At 41.4% G+C, this 24206-nt stretch overlaps 4 protein-coding genes across 6 annotated transcripts in view; 1 reads left to right on the top strand and 3 right to left on the bottom strand.

The window, feature by feature from the left end:
- The window catches only part of gabrb2a (gamma-aminobutyric acid type A receptor subunit beta2a), a 29731-nt gene extending 22773 nt beyond the window's left edge, over positions 1-6958 (bottom strand). For both annotated transcript variants that reach the window (XM_063877201.1, XM_063877200.1), the window contains exons 1-3: positions 6740-6958; positions 6516-6616; positions 6023-6090 (exon numbers count right to left, since the gene is read on the bottom strand). In XM_063877201.1, the coding sequence (XP_063733271.1) occupies positions 6023-6090; positions 6516-6616; positions 6740-6813 (243 nt within the window). In that variant the 5' untranslated portion in view covers positions 6814-6958. The remainder of the gene's footprint in view (positions 1-6022; positions 6091-6515; positions 6617-6739) is intronic.
- A 96-nt stretch (positions 6959-7054) lies between these two features.
- Positions 7055-15241, bottom strand: gabra6a (gamma-aminobutyric acid type A receptor subunit alpha6a). Of its 2 annotated transcripts, none has more exons than XR_010165220.1 (10): positions 14917-15241; positions 14733-14839; positions 14586-14653; positions 13972-14192; positions 13792-13874; positions 13274-13417; positions 12133-12285; positions 11785-12035; positions 9658-9976; positions 7055-8018 (listed from the first exon to the last, which is right to left on the bottom strand). XR_010165220.1 is itself a non-coding variant. In XM_063877217.1 (10 exons), the coding sequence occupies exons 1-10, from the start codon at positions 14973-14975 to the stop codon at positions 8009-8011; spliced, it is 1338 nt and encodes a 445-aa protein (XP_063733287.1). In that variant the 5' UTR covers positions 14976-15241; the 3' UTR covers positions 7055-8008. The 2 variants fall into 2 exon arrangements, 1 of the variants encoding a protein (XP_063733287.1); XM_063877217.1 differs by having other exon boundaries at positions 9658-9899.
- Positions 15242-15378: 137 nt separating this feature from the next.
- nudcd2 (NudC domain containing 2) lies at positions 15379-20072 on the top strand. Its single transcript, XM_063877273.1, has 4 exons — positions 15379-15792; positions 16927-16975; positions 17076-17227; positions 19488-20072. The coding sequence occupies exons 1-4, from the start codon at positions 15604-15606 to the stop codon at positions 19569-19571; spliced, it is 474 nt and encodes a 157-aa protein (XP_063733343.1). The 5' UTR covers positions 15379-15603; the 3' UTR covers positions 19572-20072.
- On the bottom strand, positions 19904-24023 carry ccng1 (cyclin G1). Its single transcript, XM_063877241.1, has 6 exons — positions 23764-24023; positions 22357-22620; positions 22004-22257; positions 21587-21665; positions 21223-21333; positions 19904-21049 (listed from the first exon to the last, which is right to left on the bottom strand). The coding sequence occupies exons 2-6, from the start codon at positions 22618-22620 to the stop codon at positions 20858-20860; spliced, it is 900 nt and encodes a 299-aa protein (XP_063733311.1). The 5' UTR covers positions 23764-24023; the 3' UTR covers positions 19904-20857.
- Positions 24024-24206: the final 183 nt, after the last annotated feature.

Genomic DNA, 24206 nt, shown 5'->3' on the forward strand with positions numbered 1-24206 from the left:
TAAATCTCTCTCAATATATTTGCAGCTTAAGCCTCATAAAGTCCAGTTTTTATCATCAAATTCCACCCATTGAAAATTAATTATTTGAATATATTCCTTTAAATTAATCACTGATAAGTAGCTCTCCAAAATAGCGAAAACATTTACTATGATTTCTGTTATTGTAGTTTTAAAACACCTTGTTGTTTAGAGGTAACAAGAAGTTAGACCTCTTTTCTGTCTTATTAACCCCAAGCATAAAAACAACATCAGGATAAAAACTATGTCTCTTTGTTTTATTGAATATATATATATATGTTTGGCCCAATATAAACCTGAGCGTAAACCTGGTAATGTTGTTTTTATTTCCAGTTAATAAGAATTGCGTAACTCTGCATTTATTACATTAAAATTATTACAAAGATATATTCAAAATTAAATATCACATTTTTGGTTTTGAGAACAATGGTACACCCATATTGTTCTTTATATCAGTAAAATGTTGAACAAAGCACAGCGGGGAAATACCTCCAATAAGCTGCTTGTATGACTGTTGGCATGTATGCCTGTCTTTATACTCTGCAGCTTTACGGCACCAAACAGACATCCACCATATTGCTCAGCACTTCCACTGCTGTATACTGCTGCAGAGGACTCCAGCTGAAGCAGAGAAGGATCTGCTGGTATTAACAATGGCTACTGTGCTCAATGTTTGGGCAAATCATTTTCAGACATCCCAGCCATTTGTTTATTTGCGTACATCTACATGCTGGAGTACACACAACAGCACATCAGATGGTGGGTCTGAGGTTATTCATTTGTTGTGCTCTCTGTGTTCGAATAAGTACCAGTTTCAAATTAAATATTAGGGATCAAGGAGCGAGTTTTCTGAAAGAGTGGCAGGCCGTACACATCCTGAGGGAAGTGACAACATGGACGCCTTTATGACTCCCTTTCCAACGGGTCATTTTTCAGCTACTTAGCTTCAGTGAAGAAAGTGCCTGACAGAATCATTAAGGGAGTCATCAGCACATTAAAGGCTTTTAATGGAGCTGGCTAACTTACTCCCCATTTTAGGACGCGTAGAGGTTTTTTCTCCTGTACCGGCCATAATGAACAAACATTATGGCCACTTTAAACTTGGTGTCACTGTGCTCTTGCAGTGCAAAGTTACAAGGGAAGTGCAAGGGAAAGTGTTGGTTATCAAAGAAGTGACTGAGTAATTAGTAAATGAGATGAATTATCATTGAACAAATGTATACTTGCTTTAAGATATGCATGTTTTTTGCACATTTTACCATGCTCATTAATACATTGCATGCATGTTTTCGTTTCTTTACCAGGTTTCCCCTATAGAACACTGTAATTATGTTTTTCAGGCTCATGGCCTCTTAGTCTCCATGGACTGAACATTAAACAGAGGACACAGCGTGCACATACACAGCTGCAGGATTAAATGTTGTTCTTGTTGTTCTATATTGTCGATGCTTGCTATCCAGCTTTTTTCAGTTTCATGGCTTTTAAACCAAATATCTGTGTTCGTCAGACGGTCGGTTGAACATAACAGCTATGTGAATGAGTCTTTAGTAAACTGTAATGAACGTTTCTTATACAACTTCAAATGCATTTATAAATAATCAACGATTCAATGATTCATCTAATTGTTGCTTGCAGCCCTATTTACTATAACCAAACCGCTGTCCTGTACATCAGCATTTATTGAAAAGGCACACATCCACAAACCACAGTAACAACAACAATCCAGGGTCTTGAAAAAAAGAGCAACCTTCACCTGGATTTTACATGTGAAAAAACCTTGAAGAAGTCCCTAGAAAAAACTAGGCCTTATTTGCTTTTCCTTGACTCCCCGAGATCCACCAAAAAAAGAAAAAAGAAGGAGGCTGCGTTGTCATGGCAACACTGAGTAAAAATAACACAAGCTTATTTTCCACAAGCTGAAAATAAAATGGAACAGGATCAGTTTGGACAAACAAGATCAAAATGGTTGCTAATTCACAGACACAAAAGCCACATCCTTCACACGGACGTAGAGTAACGTGGAGGCCAGCGTCCGGCTCCCCCTGGTCATCAGCTCGCCCGATATCTGACGCCCAGATCCCCTTATTCAAGTAAAGAAACCAGCGCCTGTCAGGATAATGATCGTAATAAAGGCAATGCTCACGCCCCACTAATTCCTCCATCCCAGAAGCCACCACAGCTGGTTTGTTTAAATCTTTTAATTCACAGCCAGCTAATTAACATTCAGAGAACAGCATTATAGTACAGGCACTGCCTCTTAACAACCATCAACCTCAGGTATTTTACATGTAATTAACAAGCAGAGTGAAGACAAGACGAGGAGTGAAAATACTTATTCGCCGCCCTCCTTATTCCATCTTTGGAGTGCATAGCTGTGCTCAACATATGGATGGCATGCTGAAGACGTTATTATGCAGCGCTGATGCATTGCTGAGACAACAGACCGAGTTGTATTTAATCAGCTGCACTGGCTGTGTGCAGAACACTTTTTAATGCACCGTAACCAGGGTTCGGTTCCTGGATCTGTGATTTCAGCGAAAACAAACAGCATTATGCAAATGCAATTTCTGCTGCTAAGTGAGGGAGATGAGTGATAGAGCGGGATGCCAGCACTGAACGGACAGACAGACAGAGATAAGCAGCGGGTGGATGCTGAGGGGGGGTCTCGGCCATGATATCATAGCCGTGCCATATTTTGCACTAACCCCAGTGAGTCAGCACAGCCCACCCAGCAAGGATGTGTGGTCACACCTCGGACTCGGAGGACGCCTCCCTCTCGAAATAGCACATTTGTAATGTCATGCAGTCGATGCTGAGACCACGCCGCTGACTGACCTGCACATTTTTATTGCCTGACAACACGGCTGACCTTTGAGCCTCAACAGGCCATTGTTGTGGATCACAAGAGAAAGCACCAACAAAGAGACTCCACTATTGCACGTACACATGTGAACCAACCTCTTACATGTGCACAAAGAAACAACAACACAAAAAATCCCACCACACACTCAACACCAACTTCCAATAGCATCAACGCCCTCATGTCAGCATAGAAGATGCCACAATGGCTTCAATCAGACCCCACTAAAATGCAGAGTTCATTCTCCACCAGAGGCATTTTTATCTTTAATTAGAGGAGAGAGCAGCTGTCTACAACCCAAACCTGCTCACATACACTGTGTTCAAACCCAATCACATGCTTTCATTTCTGACAGCAAACAACTCCATCTTACTTCACAATTGAGCATACAGTAACTACTTTAGTGTGATTGTATAAGGATTTGATTTTCTTTAAACTGACTCAGCATTTACACACCTACTTTATAAAGAAAAAGCTTCTCAATTGTGTGTTTTTTATAACATTAAACTGAAAATAAATTGGAATTGTTGATTGGCCAAGACACTAGAAGACAACACGGGCTTTAGGAACCTGTAAATGACAAGTCTCACTTTTTGCTTACATTTTAAACAAATCAATTGATCAAGTAAATATTTAATATTAATAACTTGCAGGCCGAGTCTATGTTTTGTTTTTTTATCCACTCACAGCGGTCTGAAAGGCTAGATTTTAATCATTGCCAATGATTGCACATGCTGTACAGCCAAATAATGCTCAATGCTTTGTGGAAGGGTGTAACATGGGCCTAGGGAGAAGCTATTACATTTTGCAGCAGTTCCGAATCACAAGGCGGTCCCAATTTTCATATATATCAAATATGTCAGACTACAATTTCACAAATATTCATTTGACGTTTGAAGCTTCAATAAGAAGCTGGAGCAAGCTGCTTAAGAAATACGTGATGGAGGAATTAAATATGGAATAAGATGGTGTTTTCGTCCCAAAGAGCAACTTAATTAGTGAAAAGGTAATGTGTATGTTTGGGGTTAATGAAACTCTGGCTGCAGCTCCCTTGTGCTAACACAGGGTCGGCCATAACTTTTCCCCGGCCTCCACTGGGGATGTAGGTATCATTAAAGGCGATAGTGAAAATGATCATAAAATCCTTCACCTCTCTCCCACCCTGTTCTTCACTGCCTTCCTGGCTTCATCATCGCCTCTCAGTGTTGTTTTCCCTCTCAGCACTTTAATCTTAAAAGCGGCTGCCCCTGATGAGGAAGATCAAAGCCGCCCAGCGCCAAGCACAGGTCACCACCTTCATCCTTGTGATCACGGTGCTCGGTGATATTATCGATTTCCCTGAGATCAATCTCGCCAGCAGTTGTTATCCTCTATTGTCCCAAAGATATCTGGATGTTAAGAAAGGAGGAGAAGGAGAATCCAACCTGTTATGTAAAGATGTTTTAGAAGATGACAAAAATGTGTTGAAGACATGGGTGTCTTTTAATTTAACTTAATGTAAATGTGTCCGCCATGTGAGAGGGGTGCCTGTGCAGATCTGGCACTGAGAGCTTTTCTGAGAAATGAGCAAGATGAACGCTCTCTCATAGCCACAGGGAGTTGCATGACGTCAGCCGTCATTCACTGTTTGTGCACAGTTTTATGTTTTGTTACACACTCACACGGATGTATGAAGCAGTGTTTTTTTCCAGATGAATGCTCACATAGATGCTTAGTTCTTAAGTAAGATAACCCTTTGGAGCAAGGCAGAGGTGGATTACATGGCTGCTGAGCCCAGAGTCACAGCCAGGGATCTAGTCAAAGTGGTGGGAGGCGAAGGATGGAGGAGGGAGAGGGAGAAAGAGGGAGGCCAAAGCGAGTGAGGGGTTTCTATTTCATATCTCCCCGGACCCCCAAGGCACTTCCGTTCTGGTTGCATCTTCCCTCAAAATAAATCATTTCCATCAAAGGAAAAGCTCTGACCATATTCAGTGCTTTTCCTCAAACAAACTTACACACGCTGCTGTATTCATGTGCCTCAAAACTCATTCAGTGCAGTTTAGAATTACCACACACATAGGACAGGCAGCCAAATCTAACTTTAAAAATGACTCAATTAATAATAGAAAACACATCTCCTTCCACTCCTACTGGCAAACTTGTTTTCCATGCTCTTACATAACATCTCTATTATGTTGCTCCTTGGAGAGGCTGCTTTGTAAATGATCTCTTCTCACACTGTGAATCCTCTGCAAAGACTGCCCTTTATATTTTTTTGTCAATGCATCAGAATCCCAAGAGCAAAACCAGTTGTTCTACACTAGAAATAGGGTATATTTAATGTAGGAGAGCTACACTGAAGTCGATTAAATCTCCGTCAGTTTCCTATGGGTTGCAGTCTGTCTGTCAGTCCGTCACACGGATCAATAGGTGGTGCTCTTGCATGGGCTGCTTAACTTTTCCCCCTGTCCTCTGCTCTCCAAGTCGCGCATAACGTGCATCCATGTGCGCCAAAGCTCAAGCCACTTTCTTTTTTTGGTTGCAATGCTGTGTTACCAGACATTTATTATTAATAAATTGCTGACGTCACCTGACAAGTAAGGGGGAAGATCATTTACGTAGATGCTGATGATGTGATTGGCCGACCGAATTAAAAGCCTTAAAAACAGCAACTATTTCCAATTGTGAGAAGAAAGGGTGTTTTTATTCATTTTGTAGGTAACTGCATGGAGAGGCGAGAGGATGGATAAGAAAGGGGGGGGGGAACGTGTCAACAAAATTATACCACCGAAGCTTGACAACGCGAAGCAGTCAGGAGCACACACACACACACACACACACACCTCTCCGCGCGCGCAGCCGGGACTGTGCGTCCGAGTGCGCCAGTGAGTGTGTGTTTTGAATTCAAATGCAGCAACACACCAGAGCTGCAAATGCATAGACTGAGAGAGTAGGATGGCCATGATGTGTTTGAGAGCGGAAGCCTTCACAATTTTTTTGGTAGGCTACCCGACAAAAAAATGCGTTCACATCTGCCTCACATTATTCGGGCTTCACAATCACACACTTTGAGCCGTGATAAGCAACCCAATTAAGGGCTATTCCAGCCGTGCCAGGCACAATTGGCAACATTAAGGTTTGTAATAATCATGAAGATGCACCTACCATATTGACTTCAGAGACCATGTCTATACTGGCTATGTCTATATTCATCCCCACGGCAACCGGCGCACCTGTGAAGGAAAAGAAAGCTTTAATACAAGATACACGAATAAATCTCTCATGTAAATTTAACAAATTCGTGACGTGCTCTCAGGTTCCTCTATGCTCCCCTCCACCTACAGGAGACTTGAGAATCACCAGCCTGGATGAAAAAACCTTCATGTTTAACACGAAGATGAAATGCGGTTACATTTTATATTCAATTAGAAGGATTATCAAACATTGATGAGCTGGATCGATCATGTTAAAAAAGCTTGTCTTATCTCCCGATCAAATAAAATATGCACATCGTTTCTCAAAGCGTTAATTGGAAAGGCCTATTGGCTTTGAATGGGGGATTACGTAAATTAAAGCAGATTTTGCGATTCATTAAACATGTATTGCACGTCAGGAGGGCGTGAAAACATGACATTCCTCTTGCAATTTTGCTCGTTACCTCCAAAATCTGGCCTCAACCGAATGTCGTATCCTTTCATCAGTCTGTCCACTGTTTCTTTTACCAGAGGCATATTGCTCGGATCTTTGAGATCTTTGACGCTGTGGGAGAAAAAAGGTGGTGTAATGCAAAACAGCTCGTTAATATCTCACGCCAGGCACGCTTCAACACAGGCTACATGACATGCGAGACAGATGATCGAAAAAATAAGAAAATTAGATTACCTTTGAGTCCAGACAAAAGTCACTAGTAACGAGAAAGTCAAAATCCCAAAGTGGTTTTTCCTGAACCTCCCCATCGCAACAGTTTTTGAGGCGGTTTCGGGATGCGAGTGAGGAGAGCGCACATCCAACTTACTCCAGACAGTGCAGAGGAGCCAATGAGAGGCGCATGCGTGCAGCAAGCCCAAGATCAAAGAGTGGAGACTGATGATGGTGGATGAGCAGTTTCCATTGCAGAGAAAAATATTAAAGGGACAAGTGGTTGTGCGTAATGAGGAATCGAAAAATTTTGCCAGAAAGAAATGAACAACAGTGGTGTGATTTTCAGGATGGTTTTATTCTCATGTTTATAACATGGCAGGTAGGTCTACATTCTGACAAGGTCAAACAATGGGATGAACTGGTGGGTTTGATTGGTCAAAATCTCAACTTAAGATCAAGTTTTTTCCTTAAGCTTTTATGGTACTGATCATGTCTAGTAGCTAAAAAGAGAATCAAAATCCCTCCATTGCAGGTATATGCAAACATTTGTGCCCCACAATCATGCTACATCCATACAAAAATAGAAAATGAATGTCATCAACACCCACGGGTATTATATCCTACTCTTCCCTGCAATGTTTTCAGAGGACCCGCGGATCTGAAAACGCAGAGGGAGCAGCAGAAAGGTGGGATGGAAAACACAATCCCACAATTCATTTTCTCAGGTTTGAGTACATTTTTGAAGCCGCGGGGAGGGATGCAAGCCTCCTCTAAATTGCCTTTGATCTTGTTGTAGTGGGAGCTGTGCTTCTGTAGAGGGCAGGCTTCTGAAAGCATTGGTTCACTGTTGCATCACCACCAGTTACAGCCATCATAGATTATATCATGAACTTCTTTTTGATGTGTTTCATGCTCTGTGCGCGTGTCTGACTGTCATGTGTGCTGTACGTGTGTGGCGTCTGTCTTGGTCCGGGGGCCCGAGAAGTTGTTGTGTGTACGTGTGGCGGGCTTTAAAGTGATTGAGGCCCCGTGAAGGGCAGCTCTTCAGCTACTGATCAGAACACAAGTGGGCAGTGGTCACAGCCTGTGAAATGAATAGATGTGCGCTAGGAGAATAAATGAGTTTCTGATTCATTTCCTCTGTCAGATGAGAGCAGAGTGACTGCTGAGAGCTTGTTCACAGAGCGAGAGAGAGAGACAGAAAGAGAGGGGAGGGAGGTGAGGCTGGCTGGATGCTGAAGGTCTCTCTGGCAGCCCATGCCCTTTTCCAGGTCCTCTTTGTTTTGGAGATCAGGCGTCCCTGCAAGACCAGAATACAGCAGAGCAGAAAAAGTGAGAGTGGCATGTAAAAAGCTTTCTCTTCCCACATTCAGACACTCTCCATCTGCACTGTGCTGCAAAGCCAAAACCATTACTGTGCTCCCTCTCCTTTCTTCAAAAGAACCGAGAGAGGGACGTGGAGAAAATGTGATAAGGGAATAGATGTGATGCAGCTGTTCTCATGCTCTCCATCTTGTCTTTCTCATTATTCTGCAGAATGTTATAAACAAAACAACCATAAAAATTCTCTCACAGGAACATGAGAAGCATGATGAGCAGATTTGCACTCCCCAGTGTTGCATAACAGATCTTTCTCTCTCCCTATTTCTCCCGCTCTCTGTGTTTTTCACTGTATCTCTCTTTCATTCTTGGACATGGAGCTTTGTGTTCTATAAGTGGCTCACTTATAAGCGGGAAAGTGAATAGTCGCTTTTTCATGTACTTAATGTACAAAGTAAGCCCTGGTTTCTTCGCCTGCGAGACCTGCTCCCCATGGAGAAACAGTGTTGTCATTAAAACGGCTGGGGTTGTGCCAGCCCTCAGGTAAACCTTATATAAAAGAGGGGAGCTTGATGCATATATTTCTTCTCAAATTAACTCAGCGCCCAGTCCTTTTTATATTGTAAATCTATGATGATAAAAGCCACAGTGCTGGCGTCGAAGCAGCAACAACGCCACCTAACATCATTCCCTTCTCCCCCCCCCCCCCCCACAACTCCCGCGGCTGCTTCAGCATTAGAAATTATTGATGTCTTTACCGCCTGGATAAAAGTCTTTGACAAAAACTATGGGTAGTTATTGTTCCACTAAAACTATCATAATTAGAGCAGAGTGAGACAGGGCTGTAAGTCTTTCAGATACAAACTAAGTATGCAGAAATATCCTTTGTCCGTTGACTGATTTTTTTCCCTTCTTCCCTACAAGAAAGTATGATACCTTCCAAGTATGTTTCTGATGTGTTTTTTAAAAACTATTTTGCATTAAAGGCTTTTTCTTTTACACCAGATTTAAAGGGTTAAGGTAAACTTGCTATAAGCTTTTCTATATGAAAAATATAAAAAGTCTTGCAAATGTATGACTTCAACTTTTATGCTAAAAGACCTTCCAAGTTTCTTCTCAAAAATGTATGCCTTTAATCTTGGAAATTTGTTTGTCACCCTTATACAACCCCTCAACCCCATTTCAATACTTTTTTTTTTTTACATACAATGGCCATAATATGCTGTTCTACTTATCAAATTAAACCAGTTATATGAGGATGCAGGTAGATATTGCTTTGTGTTAGGGGGTCACAACTTAAAACAGTCTCGGCTAACTTCCTGTAATCTGCATTACTAACAACAGCTAACGTATAAAGATACAATATCAAACAGCATCGCACAAACTATGAAAAACTATTGAATTGTGCATTGTTGGGATGTATTTTTTCAGTTTCAGATTAAAACATATTGGGGTAAGTATTTATGAGAGCAGGAGAGTGTGTTCGATTTCACATAAACTTCTTGTCAGTACGATCAACCTTTTGTTGGATGTGGATTTGTAAAGATGAAAAATATATTTAATTTCATCATATCCTTTTAACAGTCACATTTGTAAATGTACCAAAATAATTAGAGTACCTGGCCCTCTCCATGGTGTCTTTGCCAAGGTAGATGTACCAGTAGACGAGATTGAAGAGGGCGAAGGCCAGGGGGAAGAGGATGCGGGACCACTTGTCAATGGGGCTTGTGCCGGCCAGCTGCGGGATTGGAGGAAAAGCTGAGCCCTGCTGGAGGAAAATGGGCACGGGCGGTCCATCTCCTGGCTCACTGCGACACACTGAGTGGTTTCTCCTCTTCAGGCCTTCCTGAAGGCTGTCCGACTGTCGGGATGGGGGTGGGGGTGATTTTGAGGAAAAGCAGCAAGAGACGAGATGTTACTGGGGCTTGTGTGGGTTTTCTGTTCAGTGAGAGGAAAAGGGGTAGGTAGTGTAACATCAATTTTTAAACTAGTAATTTCTAGCCAGCAAGTACATGGTGATTTTGCCATGCCGGAGTCTTGTATATAAGACTGGGAGATATGTTGGTTCCCACAGGAGCTTTCTCTCAATGGCATGCCAACATCCCTATAGAAAGCAGCAGGTAGTTAGCTGGATGCCCATAGGTTGGTTGGGAGATTATTCAGGAAGGAGTGCTGGAGTTTTTCTCTGTTCTCACACTGAGGCTATTTTTAAAGCATCTAACCATGAGCCCTACACGTGAGACAGATCCCAGGAGGACGTTGTGGTGGCTTACTGTATTAGCATAAAGCATATAGCTAGAGATGAGAGCTCTACAACAGCATGTATTACTATTTAATGTGTGGTGTGCCCTGAATGAGGAGAATGGAAGAAGCAGGGCGACTACTTGGAAATGCATAGAAAACCCCCCTCGTATCTGTGGCTTTTTTTCTTTTTCTCTACATCTGAGTCTGGAGCTGCTGGCTTCCTGTTCATTATCAACAGTGCTGCATCAAGCTCTCTGCAACAGCGAGGGAGACTCTGTACCTCCACTTACCATTATTAGCTATGTAAATGAATTTCAGATGCCACGTGATATCGCAGTCCCTCTTCAACAGATAGCATAAGCTGATGTTGCTGAGCGGCTTTCTTTCATACAAGGGACAAAACGTACTGTCATATAATCGCTTCCTATGGGAGAAGATCTTGGTGTTAAGATGTTTATTGATCCCTGTGTTTATGTACATAAGCACAAACCCACCTGAATCATTGTTTTATAACTTCCTATCACTGCAGACAATCAGATTCTAACAAATACAAATGTGTAAATTGTAAAGATAAGATTTTAGATATAAGGAAAAACCCTTACTTACTTTCTTAGGCAAGCATTAGACAGTAAGTTTGATACAACTCTACTGTCTGTACGCTAAATATGGTGCTAGGGCCATCAGCTGGTTAGCTCAGCTTAGCATTCAAGGGGCCCTCTTATGTTTTTTTGTTTTCTCTTTCCTGTAGTGTTATATAGGTTTTTGTTCATGTAAAATGTCTGCAAAGGCTAAAGTCCCAGAGTTCCTTCCATAGGGAGTTTCTTTACCACACACAACCCCCTGCCTGAAACACCTCCATTAGAGTCCTTTGTTTACTTTCGTAACTTGTTGAAATCTCTACGTAACACCCATGAAACCTGAAAATGAGCATAATAGGGGCCCTTTTAAGACAGAAAGCAGACGCAACCAGCAAGCTAAACTAAGCTAAGGTAAACTAACAGGCTGACAGTTGTTGGTAGCTCCATATTTTCCTAACAGACCTACATCCAAAACTATTTTATTCTTTAATTATATCAAGCATATTAGGTTTTAATGTCTTTGTTTTATTTAAATATTCCAGTTTTAGGGAAAAATAGGGAGTTTATTAAGTTCTTACTCCTAATGGCCCAGAAGACATTTTTGTCTTGCAGATTGTTAATAGTAAGTGTCTTACTATTAACAATTTGCAAAAGTAACTACAATTTTGGTTGTTACACGTCATACACATTTACTGACTTAAAACCAAAATGACACTTCTTTGTTAAACAGTTTTTGTGTAACATCTTAATCGAAACAGCAACAAATTCGATTGAATGTACAAACTTGACCAATAAATGTCTTATACCTGTATTCTGGTTTTAAAAAAATGTATATAAATCTGATCAAAGGTGCTTGGACATCTTTTGCACTCAATTAAGCAAGCATGTTTTTATGATGACAGCAACTTAAAGTCAGCTTCTTACCATAATTGATTCGTCATCATCGTCACCAGCGGCCAACACTTCAAGCTTGTCTTGTCTATGTTTCTGTTTCTTCAGACGGTTGGCCTGAAGTGTGGCCAAGTAGTTTACTGCTGCAAACTCAATAAGAGCCGATGCCACAAAGGCAAAACACACAGCAATGAACCAGTCCATGGCGGTGGCATAGGCTACTTTGGGAAGCGACTGTCTGGCACTGATGCTCAAGGTGGTCATGGTCAGCACTGTGGTGATGCCTGGAGGAAGACAAGCACTTATGAATCACACATGGAGGAGAAGTATTAAAACAGAAACCATGATTAATATAAATAATAGTTGGGTATTGTGGTGTACCAGCAACTGTGCGTGCAGGAACAGACTCTTTGTTGATCCAAAAAGAGACTTGGGAAAGCACAACAACCATTATAAGAGGGATGTATGTCTGTATGAGGTAGTAGCCCAGCTTCCTCTGGAGTTTGAAATGGACCACCTGCACAGAGTAGTGACCTGAAAGATAAACAGCACATGTGAGGAGAGAAACCCCGAGGGACAGAGCAGGGTAGCAGCACAGAACGTTTGCCCTTGACTGCCCTTGAAACAGAACAGCTGTTGAGAGAAACATATAGATACAGTATATTGGCTGCTGTTAGAGATGAAATAGCCCACTATCTATAAAACATCATGCGTGAGAGACAGGGGTAAGGACGAGAGGGAAGACGAAAAGGAGTAGGGTAGGAGGAGGGAGCACAGCAGACATTTGGAAATGGGATAAAGTCAAGAGGAAGGGGCGAGTGAGGAGGGGAGTGGGAGGAGAGCATGCAGTGTCACTATGCGTAACACACTGCCCTGCTCTGTCCAAACACATGCATGCTGACATTCACAGACTAACAACACGCTGCATCATGCACACATACAGAGGTTCCCTCGCTCTATTTTCTAAATGGATAAGGTGTCTACGCTTTGGAGAATGCCTCAGCGTTTTCCTCTCTATTCCAGGAATCTGCTGGTTTCACAGCAGGGGAGCACTTCCTCTTCTGGTGAAAAAATAAAATGCACAACACACACACACACACACACACACACACACACACACACACACACACACACACACACACACACACACACACACACACACACACACACACACACACACACACACACACACACACACACACACACACACACACACACACACACACACACTTTTCTCCTCTCTCGGTGCATTCCCTGGGCTTTAAACCACATAGTTATTTTTTAAGGCACACCATACACATTAGGCCTGACCACTTAACCATATTACACCTGATGGCTGCTCATGGAAGTCTTTTCTTTTATCGGCTACTGTGTGGGAGTAATGGACTCTCCTGCAGAGTTTAAATAAACTGATCAGACCTCTTGTTTTTTTTTTATTATTAAATTAAACTTCTAAGTGCAGGTACAGCTGCAATAGTTTACTCATTGGAATAAAAATTGGAAAGCAGACCGAGAGCATTACCTGTGTTTGCTTTGAATATCTCACTGGACAAAGTCTGCCCCACCAGATCATACTGCAAAAGACTCATAGACTCAGCGGGACAATCGACAGACGCTACCAGTCCTTTCCTCCAAGTGAAATGGATTTCACTGCTTGTGTAGGCATCTTAAAATGCAAAAGCAATCAGAAGAAAAAAAAAACAAGTTAAACACATTAACGAATCTGGACATTTGTATTCCTTTTGTAAATGAACACATCTGTTTAACTTAAATGGGGTTGAAACTTAAAATTATTATTTACATGTCGATTAATGCTGATTACATTTATAGCTTTTTCAATTGAGCCTTTGGTTTTAATAAAATGTGAGCAAATAGTAAAGTGTGTCATAACGCTAATGATATTAATTATATGAAATAAAACATAGAAAAGCATGCAGAAGAAAACTGGATTTTTTATGCCAGGAAAATGAATTAATGGACTATCAGAAAAGTTGCAGATCCTTTTTATTTACCGACCATTGGTTGCAGATCTATACTTACAGCTTCCAAACCGGAGAGGACAGGCATGGCCGTCCATGGGGAAGTTCATCAGACTCATTGGACAGTCAGCATGGATTGTCAGTCTAAGAAAACAAGCAGACAAAAGCTCTCTTTTAATATAAATCTCATATTCACGTAAGATTTTATCAACAAAACAATTAGTCTTAATTGTAGGATCACCTCATGGTGTAAAGGACAGTCCCGTTCTGCATGATGCGGAAGAGTTTGTTAGGTGTGGTTGTGTTATGGGAAATGGCCTTCTTGGAGTTTCTGAAAAAAGTGTCTGGGGTCCAGATCTTGTCCACCATGCGGTTGTTCAGCCGCAGGATTTCAGTTGGGCCCTCAAATTTTAGCCGCTCATCCACCCACATCTGACGGAAGAACATGTCCATGGTGTAATCCTGAAGCATGAACATAAAACATCAGTGGATGTTAAAGACAAACCATCGCACCAACAATTCTTGCTTTAATCTAAGAAATTGTCCCTGCCGTTTATCAGTTAGCATAATAAAATACTTGCAGTGGAAGGTGTGGAGAAATGACGAGGCAATGATGGATGCCACTCATCCCAGATAATCATTAATCAATCCATTCAGCCATTCCCTCTGTATGACATGTTGTCATATTGATTTAGAGGCCATCAATAATGGAGTTATAGGGCTGGTCAAACAGATTAAAGCTCATTAAATGGTCTTATGGCAGATTGCCATAAGGCTAGAATTCAGTAGTCACTCAAGCGCTGTTATCTCCCACAGTCAGCACATATACATCTCCGTACAGCAGCAGTATCTCACCATATCGACATCTGAAACAGGTCCAAAGCTGGTGACAAAGAAGTCAGTTTTCACCTCCGTAACACCACCTGCAACAGTAATTAATAACTGTACAATTCACACAGTAATACATGAACTGAGAAGTCTAAGATTTAAAGTCTGAATTACCCCCGGATCCAGGTCGCAGTCTGTTGTCATAACCATCCAAAAGTCGATCCAAAATGAGAGTAATGTTGTCAGAGAAAACCTTCCCATTTCCATATACACTTCCAAGACTGCAGAGAAAAAAAATAGTTACACCTATAGGCTCATTGTACTCTGATCTTTGTCCAAGAAGAGAGGGAAGACTTACCTTATCCAGCAGATAAAAGTAACCAAAGTAACTGTCAGGAAGGCCATCCTGGGCATCATTTTACACCAAATGTGCAGTCAATTTTAAGAGCAACTCATATTAAACAAAATGGCATGGGAAGGGAGTAAAAACAACAAACTAGAGACCTTGTCGGTGTTGTTAAAGTGACTGGTAGGTAAACATGAGGACACTAGAGGTACTAAGTCAGGAACTGTAATCTAATTAAAAGATTAGTAAATCCACTTCTTTTTTTAGACAAACAGTGAGTTATTTTCGTTTGGTTTAAAGCTGAATTAAAATAATTAAAACTAAAATAAAGAACCAAATACAATGCAACTCGTCAATTGAAATATATATATAACGTGACGTATAGACAACAGCACTAATATGTATCTAAAAATAAATGTGTTTTAGTTGATGTGATTAAACAGCAGATGGCGCTAAAACGTTTTTCCACAACCGGAACTCCTTACTAAGAGAAGAAGAAGTTTCCAGAGCGTGAACATGGCATCATACCTACATAAATACTAAAACTATTTAACTGATATGTTTTTCACAACAGTCCTGTAAAGCAGTCGTTAAGTAAAGCGTGATAGAGAGTATCTGCGTAGCAAACTTTTATATCGCATAACAACATAGTTATTCAGCGCAGGTTAGCCGACCTGTCAGCCGGGCTGAAGCTGCAGCATGTCGGCGCACTTCGAGGAGAGGAGCGGGGTTGTCCCCTGCAAGACGCCCTGGGGCTCCTGGTACCAGACCATGGAGGAGGTTTTCATCGAAGTCAATGTGCCTCATGGGACGTCTGGGAAAGAGGTCAAGTGTCATCTAGGATCCAGAGACATCGAGCTGCATGTCAAAGGGAAGGACGTTTTCAAGGTAAGCTCCCAAATCAATGTACTTCTAATTTGGAGTAAGAAGAGTAAATGGAGAAGATGAGAGAATGATGGAGAACCGCAGTAAAGTTAGTTCATGGTTGGATATTTGACAAACATTCACCACGGTCTTCTTACTTACTTTCACAGACTGTCGGTGGACGCTTAGCTCACATCTGAGCACTCAGTTTTAACTACGGGGATTTATTTAGATACGTCATTAAACTGTCGTTTGAATGACACAATGACAATTGTATTTTCAATAATCTTCTCAACAAAAATCCTTTATGTGTGTTCACTTTTTCTTATTCTAAACAAAACAGCTAGAGGCGCACACGCCACTGGAGTGTGGAGCAACTGGAGCATGCGCAGTAGACACGTCTAGATCCCTTATCTAGATCTTTCAGAATCATAATCAGAAATCATGTATTAGTCCCACAACGGCGATATGTACATCTGTTGCAAGAGTGGCATAGCAGGTAAAAAAAAAAGGCATGCAATAACACAGAATAAGCTAACATATAGATAGTAAATAGAAGAAAGACACACATTAGTTACACTAAAATAAAGTAGGTAAGTAAGTAAGTAAACATCCATGTCAAAAAAAAAATGCTGAACAGCAACTTCAGAACTTCCATAGGTCCTTACATCTGAAAAATGTGCTAAAGGCCAAATCCAGACTTATTTTCCATCCTCCGGTCAAATCCAGACTTATTTTCCATCCTCCTTACAATTGACAGAGCATTTTAAGAACACTTGGTGTTATTCAAACAGTACTTTATTAATGAAACCCTGTCGTTAAAATTCTGTCAATTATCTAACTCCTCCGCAATAATAAAATATTTTAATTGTATCCAAAATCTTCTGCATTTAACTTTCTTTTTGGGATTTTAAAGTGGCATAATTATGCTTTGGGGAGTTTTCCCTTTCCTGTAGTGTGTTCTATGGGTTTTTGTGCATGTCAATGTTCTGCAAAGGCTAAAATCCATAATTTCCTTTCAGAGTGAGTGATCGATTAACGCTTCTATTGGCTAGCGCTCCAAGACTTTGATAGGGTTAACAGCGGGACATCTCTAAATGGTTAACCAATACATTTTCCCGATCTGTCATAATCTTTTCTTTGTACTTTTTCTATCAGGGAAAGTTGTTTGATACAACCATGTCTGACGAGGCTACATGGACACTTGGTAGGTTGCATGACTTTATGTAACATACTCATTTATTTGACATTATTGTATAAAAATCTTTACCTAATCTCACTCTATTTTACCTTCCTTGTCGGCTTAGAGGACAAGTGTCTAATTCGGATCATTCTGATGAAGACAAACCGAGAGGCCGGGAACTGCTGGGCCTCCCTGCTGGAGGGGGAGTACTGTGCGAATTCCTGGGTCCAGGACCAGATGCAGAGGAAGCTCACACTGGAGAGGTTCCAGCGGGAGGTTAGTTTAATTAAAGTGCCACGGGTCATGGTGTATGTGTCCAATTTGCAAGTTATCAGATGCACAGCTGTCCCCCTTAACACCTGGCTGTCTTTGTAAAATAGTTCGCTGATAATTTTGAAAATCGAGTTGACTTTGTTTCACTAATAAGAAGAAGAAGAATCGGAGGATGAAACCCTCTTTATTGTGACATACAGTGGGGCAAAAAAGTATTTAGTCAGCCACCAATTGTGCAAGTTCTCCCATTTAAAAAGATGAGAGAGGCCTGTAATTTTTATCATAGGTATACCTCAACTATGAGAGACAGAATGAGAAAAAAAAATCCAGGAAATCACATTGTAGGATTTTTAATGAATTAATTGGTAAATTCCTCGGTAAAATAAGTATTTGGTCACCTACAAACAAGCAAGATTTCTGGCTCTCACAGACCTGTAACTTCTTCTTTAAGAGGCTCCTCTGTCCTCCACTCGTTACCTGTATTAATGGCACCTTTTTGAACTCGTTATCAGTATAAAAGACACCTGTCCACAACCTCAAACAGTCATACTCCAAACTCCACTATGACCAAGACCAAAGAGCTGTCAAAGGAGACCAGAGACAAAATTGTAGACCTGCACCAGGCTGGGAAAACTGAATCTGCAATAGGTAAGCAGCTTGGTGTGAAGAAATCAACTGTGGGAGCAATTATTAGAACATGGAAGACATACAAGACCACTGCTTATCTCCCTCCATCTGGGGCTCCATGCAAGATCTCACCCCGTGGGGTCAAAATGATCACAAGAACGGTGAGCAAAAATCCCAGAACCACACGGGGGGACCTAGTGAATGACCTGCAGAGAGCTGGGACCAAAGTAACAGAGGCTACCATCAGTAACACACTACGCCGCCAGGGACTTAAATCCTGCAGTTCCAGACGTGTCCCCCTGCTTAAGCCAGTACATGTCCAGGCCCGTCTGAAGTTTGCTAGAGGGCATTTGGATGATCCAGAAGAGGATTGGGAGAATGTCATATGGTCAGATGAAACCAAAATAGAACTTTTTGGTAAAAACTCAACTCGTCGTGTTTGGAGGAGAAAGAATGCAGAGTTGCATCCAAAGAACACCATACCTACTGTGAAGCATGGGGGTGGAAACATCATGCTTTGGGGCTGTTTTTCTGCAAAGGGACCAGGACGACTGATCCGTGTAAAGGAAAGAATGAATGGGGCCATGTATCGTGAGATTTTGAGTGAAAACCTCCTTCCATCAGCAAGGGCACTGAAGATGAAGCGTGGCTGGGTCTTTCAGCATGACAATGATCCCAAACACACCGCCAGGGCAACGAAGGAGTGGCTTCGCAAGAAGCATTTCAAGGTCCTGGAGTGGCCTAGCCAGTCTCCAGATCTCAACCCCATAGAAAATCTTTGGAGGGAGTTGAAAGTCCGTGTTCCCCAGCGACAGCCCCAAAACATCACTGCTTTAGAGGAGATCTGCATGGAGGAATGGGCCAAAATACCAGCAACAGTGTGTGAAAACCTTGTGAAGACTTACAGAAAACGTTTGACCTCTGTCATTGCCAACAAAGGGTATATAACAAAGTATTGAGATTAACTTTTGTTATTGACCAAATACTTATTTTCCACAATAATTTGAAATAAATTCATTAAAAATCCTACAATGTGATTTCCTGGATTTTTTTTTCTCATTTTGTCTCTCATAGTTGAGGTATACCTATGATACAAATTACAGGCCTCTCTCATCTTTTTAAATGGGAGAACTTGCACAATTGGTACCTGACTAAATACTTTTTTGCCCCACTGTACATGCACACAGCAGAGCACACACAGGGAAATTGGTCCTCTGCATTTAACCCATCCGAGTACTAGGAGCTACAGTGGGTACAGTGGGCAGCTACCGTGCAGCGCCCGGGGAGCAATGGGGAGGGGGGATTGGAGATGTCCGGTGCCTTGCTCAAGGGCACCACAGCAGGGCCCAGGAGGTGAACTGGGACCTCTCCAAGTAGCAGTCCACTTTCCATATTCCAAGTCTGTTCAAGGACTTGAACTGGCGACCCTAGGATTCCCAGTCCAAGCCCCTACTGACTGAGCTCCTGGACGTAATACCTAACAAAGCTTTAACTGGTGTGGTTTAGTAATGTTTTAGTTGTTTTTTAACAGGTGAGAAAGAAAATACACATGTATCCTCCAGCATTGATGTATTTAATTGAATATTGATATGTTGCCACACGTTTCCTTCTTATAAATGACATTTCTCTTTGCTAGAATCCTGGATTTGACTTCAGCGGAGCAGAGATATCTGGGAATTTTGCTGGCGGGGGTCCGGACTTTTCCAGTTTACAGAAGTGATCATGATGCCAAAAAAACTGACAAGCTGCAGACGTCACCTCTGCCTAACGAACACTACCGGTGACATCCATGGCATGCCGAGGAACACTGGAAGAATGAAATTCCTGTGATGGTTATGAAATGGATTTGCCATGAACACTCAAACAATGGGTGGGATAAAAGGCTTAATTGTTGGACACCGACAGTTTTCACAGCAGCGCTTCATCAGACTTGTTGAGACCTGATTTGGCCAGTTGAAAGGCTCATGCAGGCAGAACTGTGGTTGAAGGAAACTTTTTCTAATGGTTGTAAGAAACCTGTGATGTGTTTTAATGAGACAATGGACAAGCATGAGCTTTTCAATAAAGTTTTTTATTGAAAGGTACAACTTTAAGGTTAACAAGATGGTGTATTCAATTAGCCATTTTGAATTTGAGAACACTTTTTATTTTTGTCACTAAAAGAAACCTCTACTCGACAGGGAAACTGGCAAAGAAAATGCAATACAAATTCCAACCCACATTTCCACTGCAACAAACTTTTTTTGGCGTTCTCTGCATAACTGACAACTGAAATCAATTTAGGTGGTACTTCACTCTGTGTATACAAATTAAGAATTGGTGAAAACAACTCATCTGTTACCATGGACATCTCAGCTTAAAGAGTATGGTCAGCCACATATGACATATTGTCAATAGCCTCACTTCACTGGACTTAACCAGAGCTCCCTTGTCGTATCAAAATAAAAACAAAAAATCATCACCTTGGGTAGGAGTGTGCAATCAGGACAGTTTAGCAACCTAGGGTAGGAGTTAAGGATTTTGGGCCCGATAACTTGGTTCCATTTTTGCTGTTCACAAAATCCTTCTCCCTCCTCTTCCACATGGTGGACTGAGGACCTAGGTGGTTCTATACTTATTTTTGCTTAAAACCAGCAACCCGTTCCAGGAAATAGCAAACAACCTGGTACAGATTTATCAAGAACATACTGTACACTTGTGCAAGCAACTCAACCATAAAAGTAAAACTTAGCAGGATGGCAAAACCTTTCTGACAAATCATTACTAATTGGGGCAGATAAACTACAGTGTGCTTGTTCAATGTAAGAGGACAAACAAAAGGTAAAATGTATGTTTCTATCTTTTCCCTAAAGAAATTCATCATCACAGATGAAAATCTTTAAGGAAAATAATAGTGGCTGTACGTGGGTGACCCTACAACATGAAATTCACCCGAAAACAAAGATAATTTGGGGATGGTTGGAATTTACCCCCCACATGTAAGGTCACCTGTTCGTACCCACAAGTTTAACAAGCTGACTCAGGAATGGTGGGAAGGTGGGTGATCTTGTAGTAGCTGGGCTTCAGCTGACGTGCAGTTCTTCCCGAAATAGCCCAGCGAAGCCTCTGGCCGTTAGGCCTGGAGCACCTGGTGGTGGCATATTCAGCCAGGCATTTTCCAACCAGCTCTCGCACGCAAACCAAGTCCCCGTCCTTGATCTGAAACAAAAAGTAGAACGGGCGGGGCACCTTAGTGTTTGGTCCATAGTAATGGTAACCAATTTCCACAAATCCTCTAACAAACAAAGCTACAGCTAAACTGCTACAAACAAAAGTAGTACTGCTGAGTTTTTGTTGCCGATCAGATAAAGAGTGTACAAGTTGATACTTACATTCAGCTGCTGCTGCAGACTTTTCAGGGCCTCAGATATTTTGTCAATGTGCTCAGGGTCGTGTTGCTCCTGGGACTCATAACACAGGAGAGCCATAGCGAGCAAAGATGGCTGAAGAGATACAGAGAAGAAATTCTTAAATCACACAAAAAAAAGCTGCAAACAGTCAACATGTTTGTATAGGAACACTGGCATTGAAAATAACTTGAGAGATTACATTTAGAATAAAGGATATGCTCAGAACAGATGTACTACTTTATACCTAGTCTACCACGAGGTGAAATTGAAAAAATAAGCTAACAATAAACATCCAATTTGAAAGGGGCCACTTACTAAATGTGATCAGGTGGTTATTTTGGCCTACCTTCATTTTGGAGAAGACAAATGAGCAGTGGCAGGCTTTCAGCTGAGCCTCCAGTCTATCAAGGCTCAGTATCTTCTTACTGTGAAAAGAAAATGCATTCAGTGTCAAGACGGCGACTAACATACAGGAAAGAATTTGATAGACCATCTTCAAATGTCAATTTAGAGACAAAAAGTAAAACACTTTCCCTAGTACAACAAAATAAGGAAAACTCTTTATGTTTGGAACAGATGTTCATCTAAAAACATGTACAAAACTACATTATTCCACATGGGACTGTGCCTCTTGACTTTAAAAAACCTTTTGGTCAGTATTCTCTTTGAAGCCGAATATGAGAAGACAGATTTTAGTAGAGTAAATATAATCCTGTTGAGTCATGGCTGAGCCCTGCAGGTTGATGTGACCGTCTGTCCTTACCTCTCAGCGTCGAGCTGCTCCTGGATGTTGTTGTGAAAGAGGCGCAGAAATCGGAGGGCTGTGGGGGCCTTCACCTTCCAGTAGAGCTTCTCCATGATGATCTTCTCCATCCTCATCATGTCAGAGACTCTAAAGGTTCTCTGACTGATACGGATCAGTTCATTGGCCAGAGGCACGTTCTTCTCCTCTTCTGTGGACTTTATGGCGATGTAGAAGCAACACAGGCCCACACAGGACAGGTGCTTTGGTTGAATCTGCAGAGGAAAGTGAAAGGATTTTATAAAATACCCTTTATTATTGTTTCTAGATAGCTGACCAGATGATTTCTTACACGTAATACAAGATTTACAAACCTTCATTACAGATAAAAATCGATCCAACAAGCTGATGGCTAGTGAGAAGGTCTCTGAGCTGAAACCAAAGAACCTGGTCAGAGAAAGCAAGTCCTTGACCTCCAGCTCCCTCAGTCGGGCGGTCATCCTGAGGCCGTTGTCCTGGGAACTCTCGATAAGCCGCAAGCCGCTCAGCTTTGGTTGGTATCGGCCCTCCAGGTCCATCAGGGCCTTCAGCTGAACTGCAAAGGGCTGTGCCCCGGGTCCTGTCACTGTGTCGATCATCTGTGCATATAGATGAAATGGACCCAATTAATAAATATAACTAAAAAGTAATATTTTTAATTTAAAGTACTGATTAAACGAAAGGATTGTGAATATGGTTGCATAAATATAGGCCATACTCTAAAACCATATGGCTGCATTTACATATAGGAGATTGAATAGTCAAGCAGGAAGACATTAGCTGTTTTACTCTGCTATAACATTCAAATAACTTACGCATTTGCATCTGAGAACTAAGACAAGAAAAATACAATATCAAGATAACCGAAACTTAAGACAATACCTTTCCTTTTAAATCATAACACATTATTTCCACACAACTATCCAAATCACCATATACCAAACCTGGGAAATAATATAGTAACGAACATAAATACAATTTAATGAGTTTTAATTTATTTTAATAGGAATATGGGTCAGCACAGTGAAAGAAATGTAGTTTACTAATAAGAACAGATATGCATTAGGGATATCCATTGCTCAGGAGTAAGGTTAACTGAGACTTTGGAGTGTTTCCATATTTGTAAGTTATCCAGTAACAAGCCTTCCCCTAGCAGCTGTCATTGAACTGGACTCAACTGGACTGGGCAAGGGGAGGTGGATGGTTACTTACTAAATGTCAAATACAATTTCTTACAAGACGCAACTTTTTAAATCTGACCTTAAGGGTAATACACGTTTTGTTTGAGATATGTTTAATTTGGGGACAAATTAGGATTTAAATCAAAGGCCATATGTGTCACTGGGCAGGATCATGTCGGGACATGTCCTTGCCATACACACCAATGGAGAGCTCACAGAGCCTTATGACAATAACCAGCCCACGGGAGATAACAGTTTTAAACATAAAACTGTGGCTTATTTTATGTTAAGACACAGCACTGCGGGTATAACATGTATTAACAGCTAAGCTTCATGACGGTGAAATGGAAAATGTCTAACTAATCTGACGTTAACGATGTGACGTTAACTGTTAGCTAAACTACAACAGCTAAGGCTAACATCATTTCCCAGTGTTTAGTCTCTTTTCAGCGGCGGACAGCCACATAACGACGTGTTTAAAGGTTATAATTCCTCAATCTCACTTAACGTTTTACAAATGGTCTGTTAAAATTAAAAAGAAAGGAAGATTGGTTAACTTACCTTGGATGAAGTTATGTTGCCTTTGATGTGATGAAAAATAAGAGTTGAGAAAAAAACTCCACAAGCTCAAAATTAGCGAGTGAATGGAGATTTTAAACACAAGAAAAGTGTAAGTATGAACTTTCACTAAAGAAAGTTTTAAGCTTAGGTTAATTTCTGCCTATGCACACTCCCTACCCTGAGCGTTAGGCGATGGGGGGAAAGGGCCGTTTCGGTATTAATGCAGGCATAAAACCAAGCCCATGCCCCAACAAGGAGCGCTTCTATTGGTTATCTACGGACGACGGTCATGGTTCTACATTTTCATTGGATTACATTCCCTGCCAATCACAATTAGGTCCCGCCCTCTGCAGGCTTTAGGCCAATCACAGAGAGGAAGGCGGGGAATAACTGAATGTTACAACATGCTGCGCTTTCATTAGGCAAGCAAGATTATATTACAC

The sequence above is a fragment of the Eleginops maclovinus genome, chromosome 23, assembly GCF_036324505.1.
Source record: "Eleginops maclovinus isolate JMC-PN-2008 ecotype Puerto Natales chromosome 23, JC_Emac_rtc_rv5, whole genome shotgun sequence".
NCBI lineage: Eukaryota > Metazoa > Chordata > Actinopteri > Perciformes > Eleginopidae > Eleginops > Eleginops maclovinus.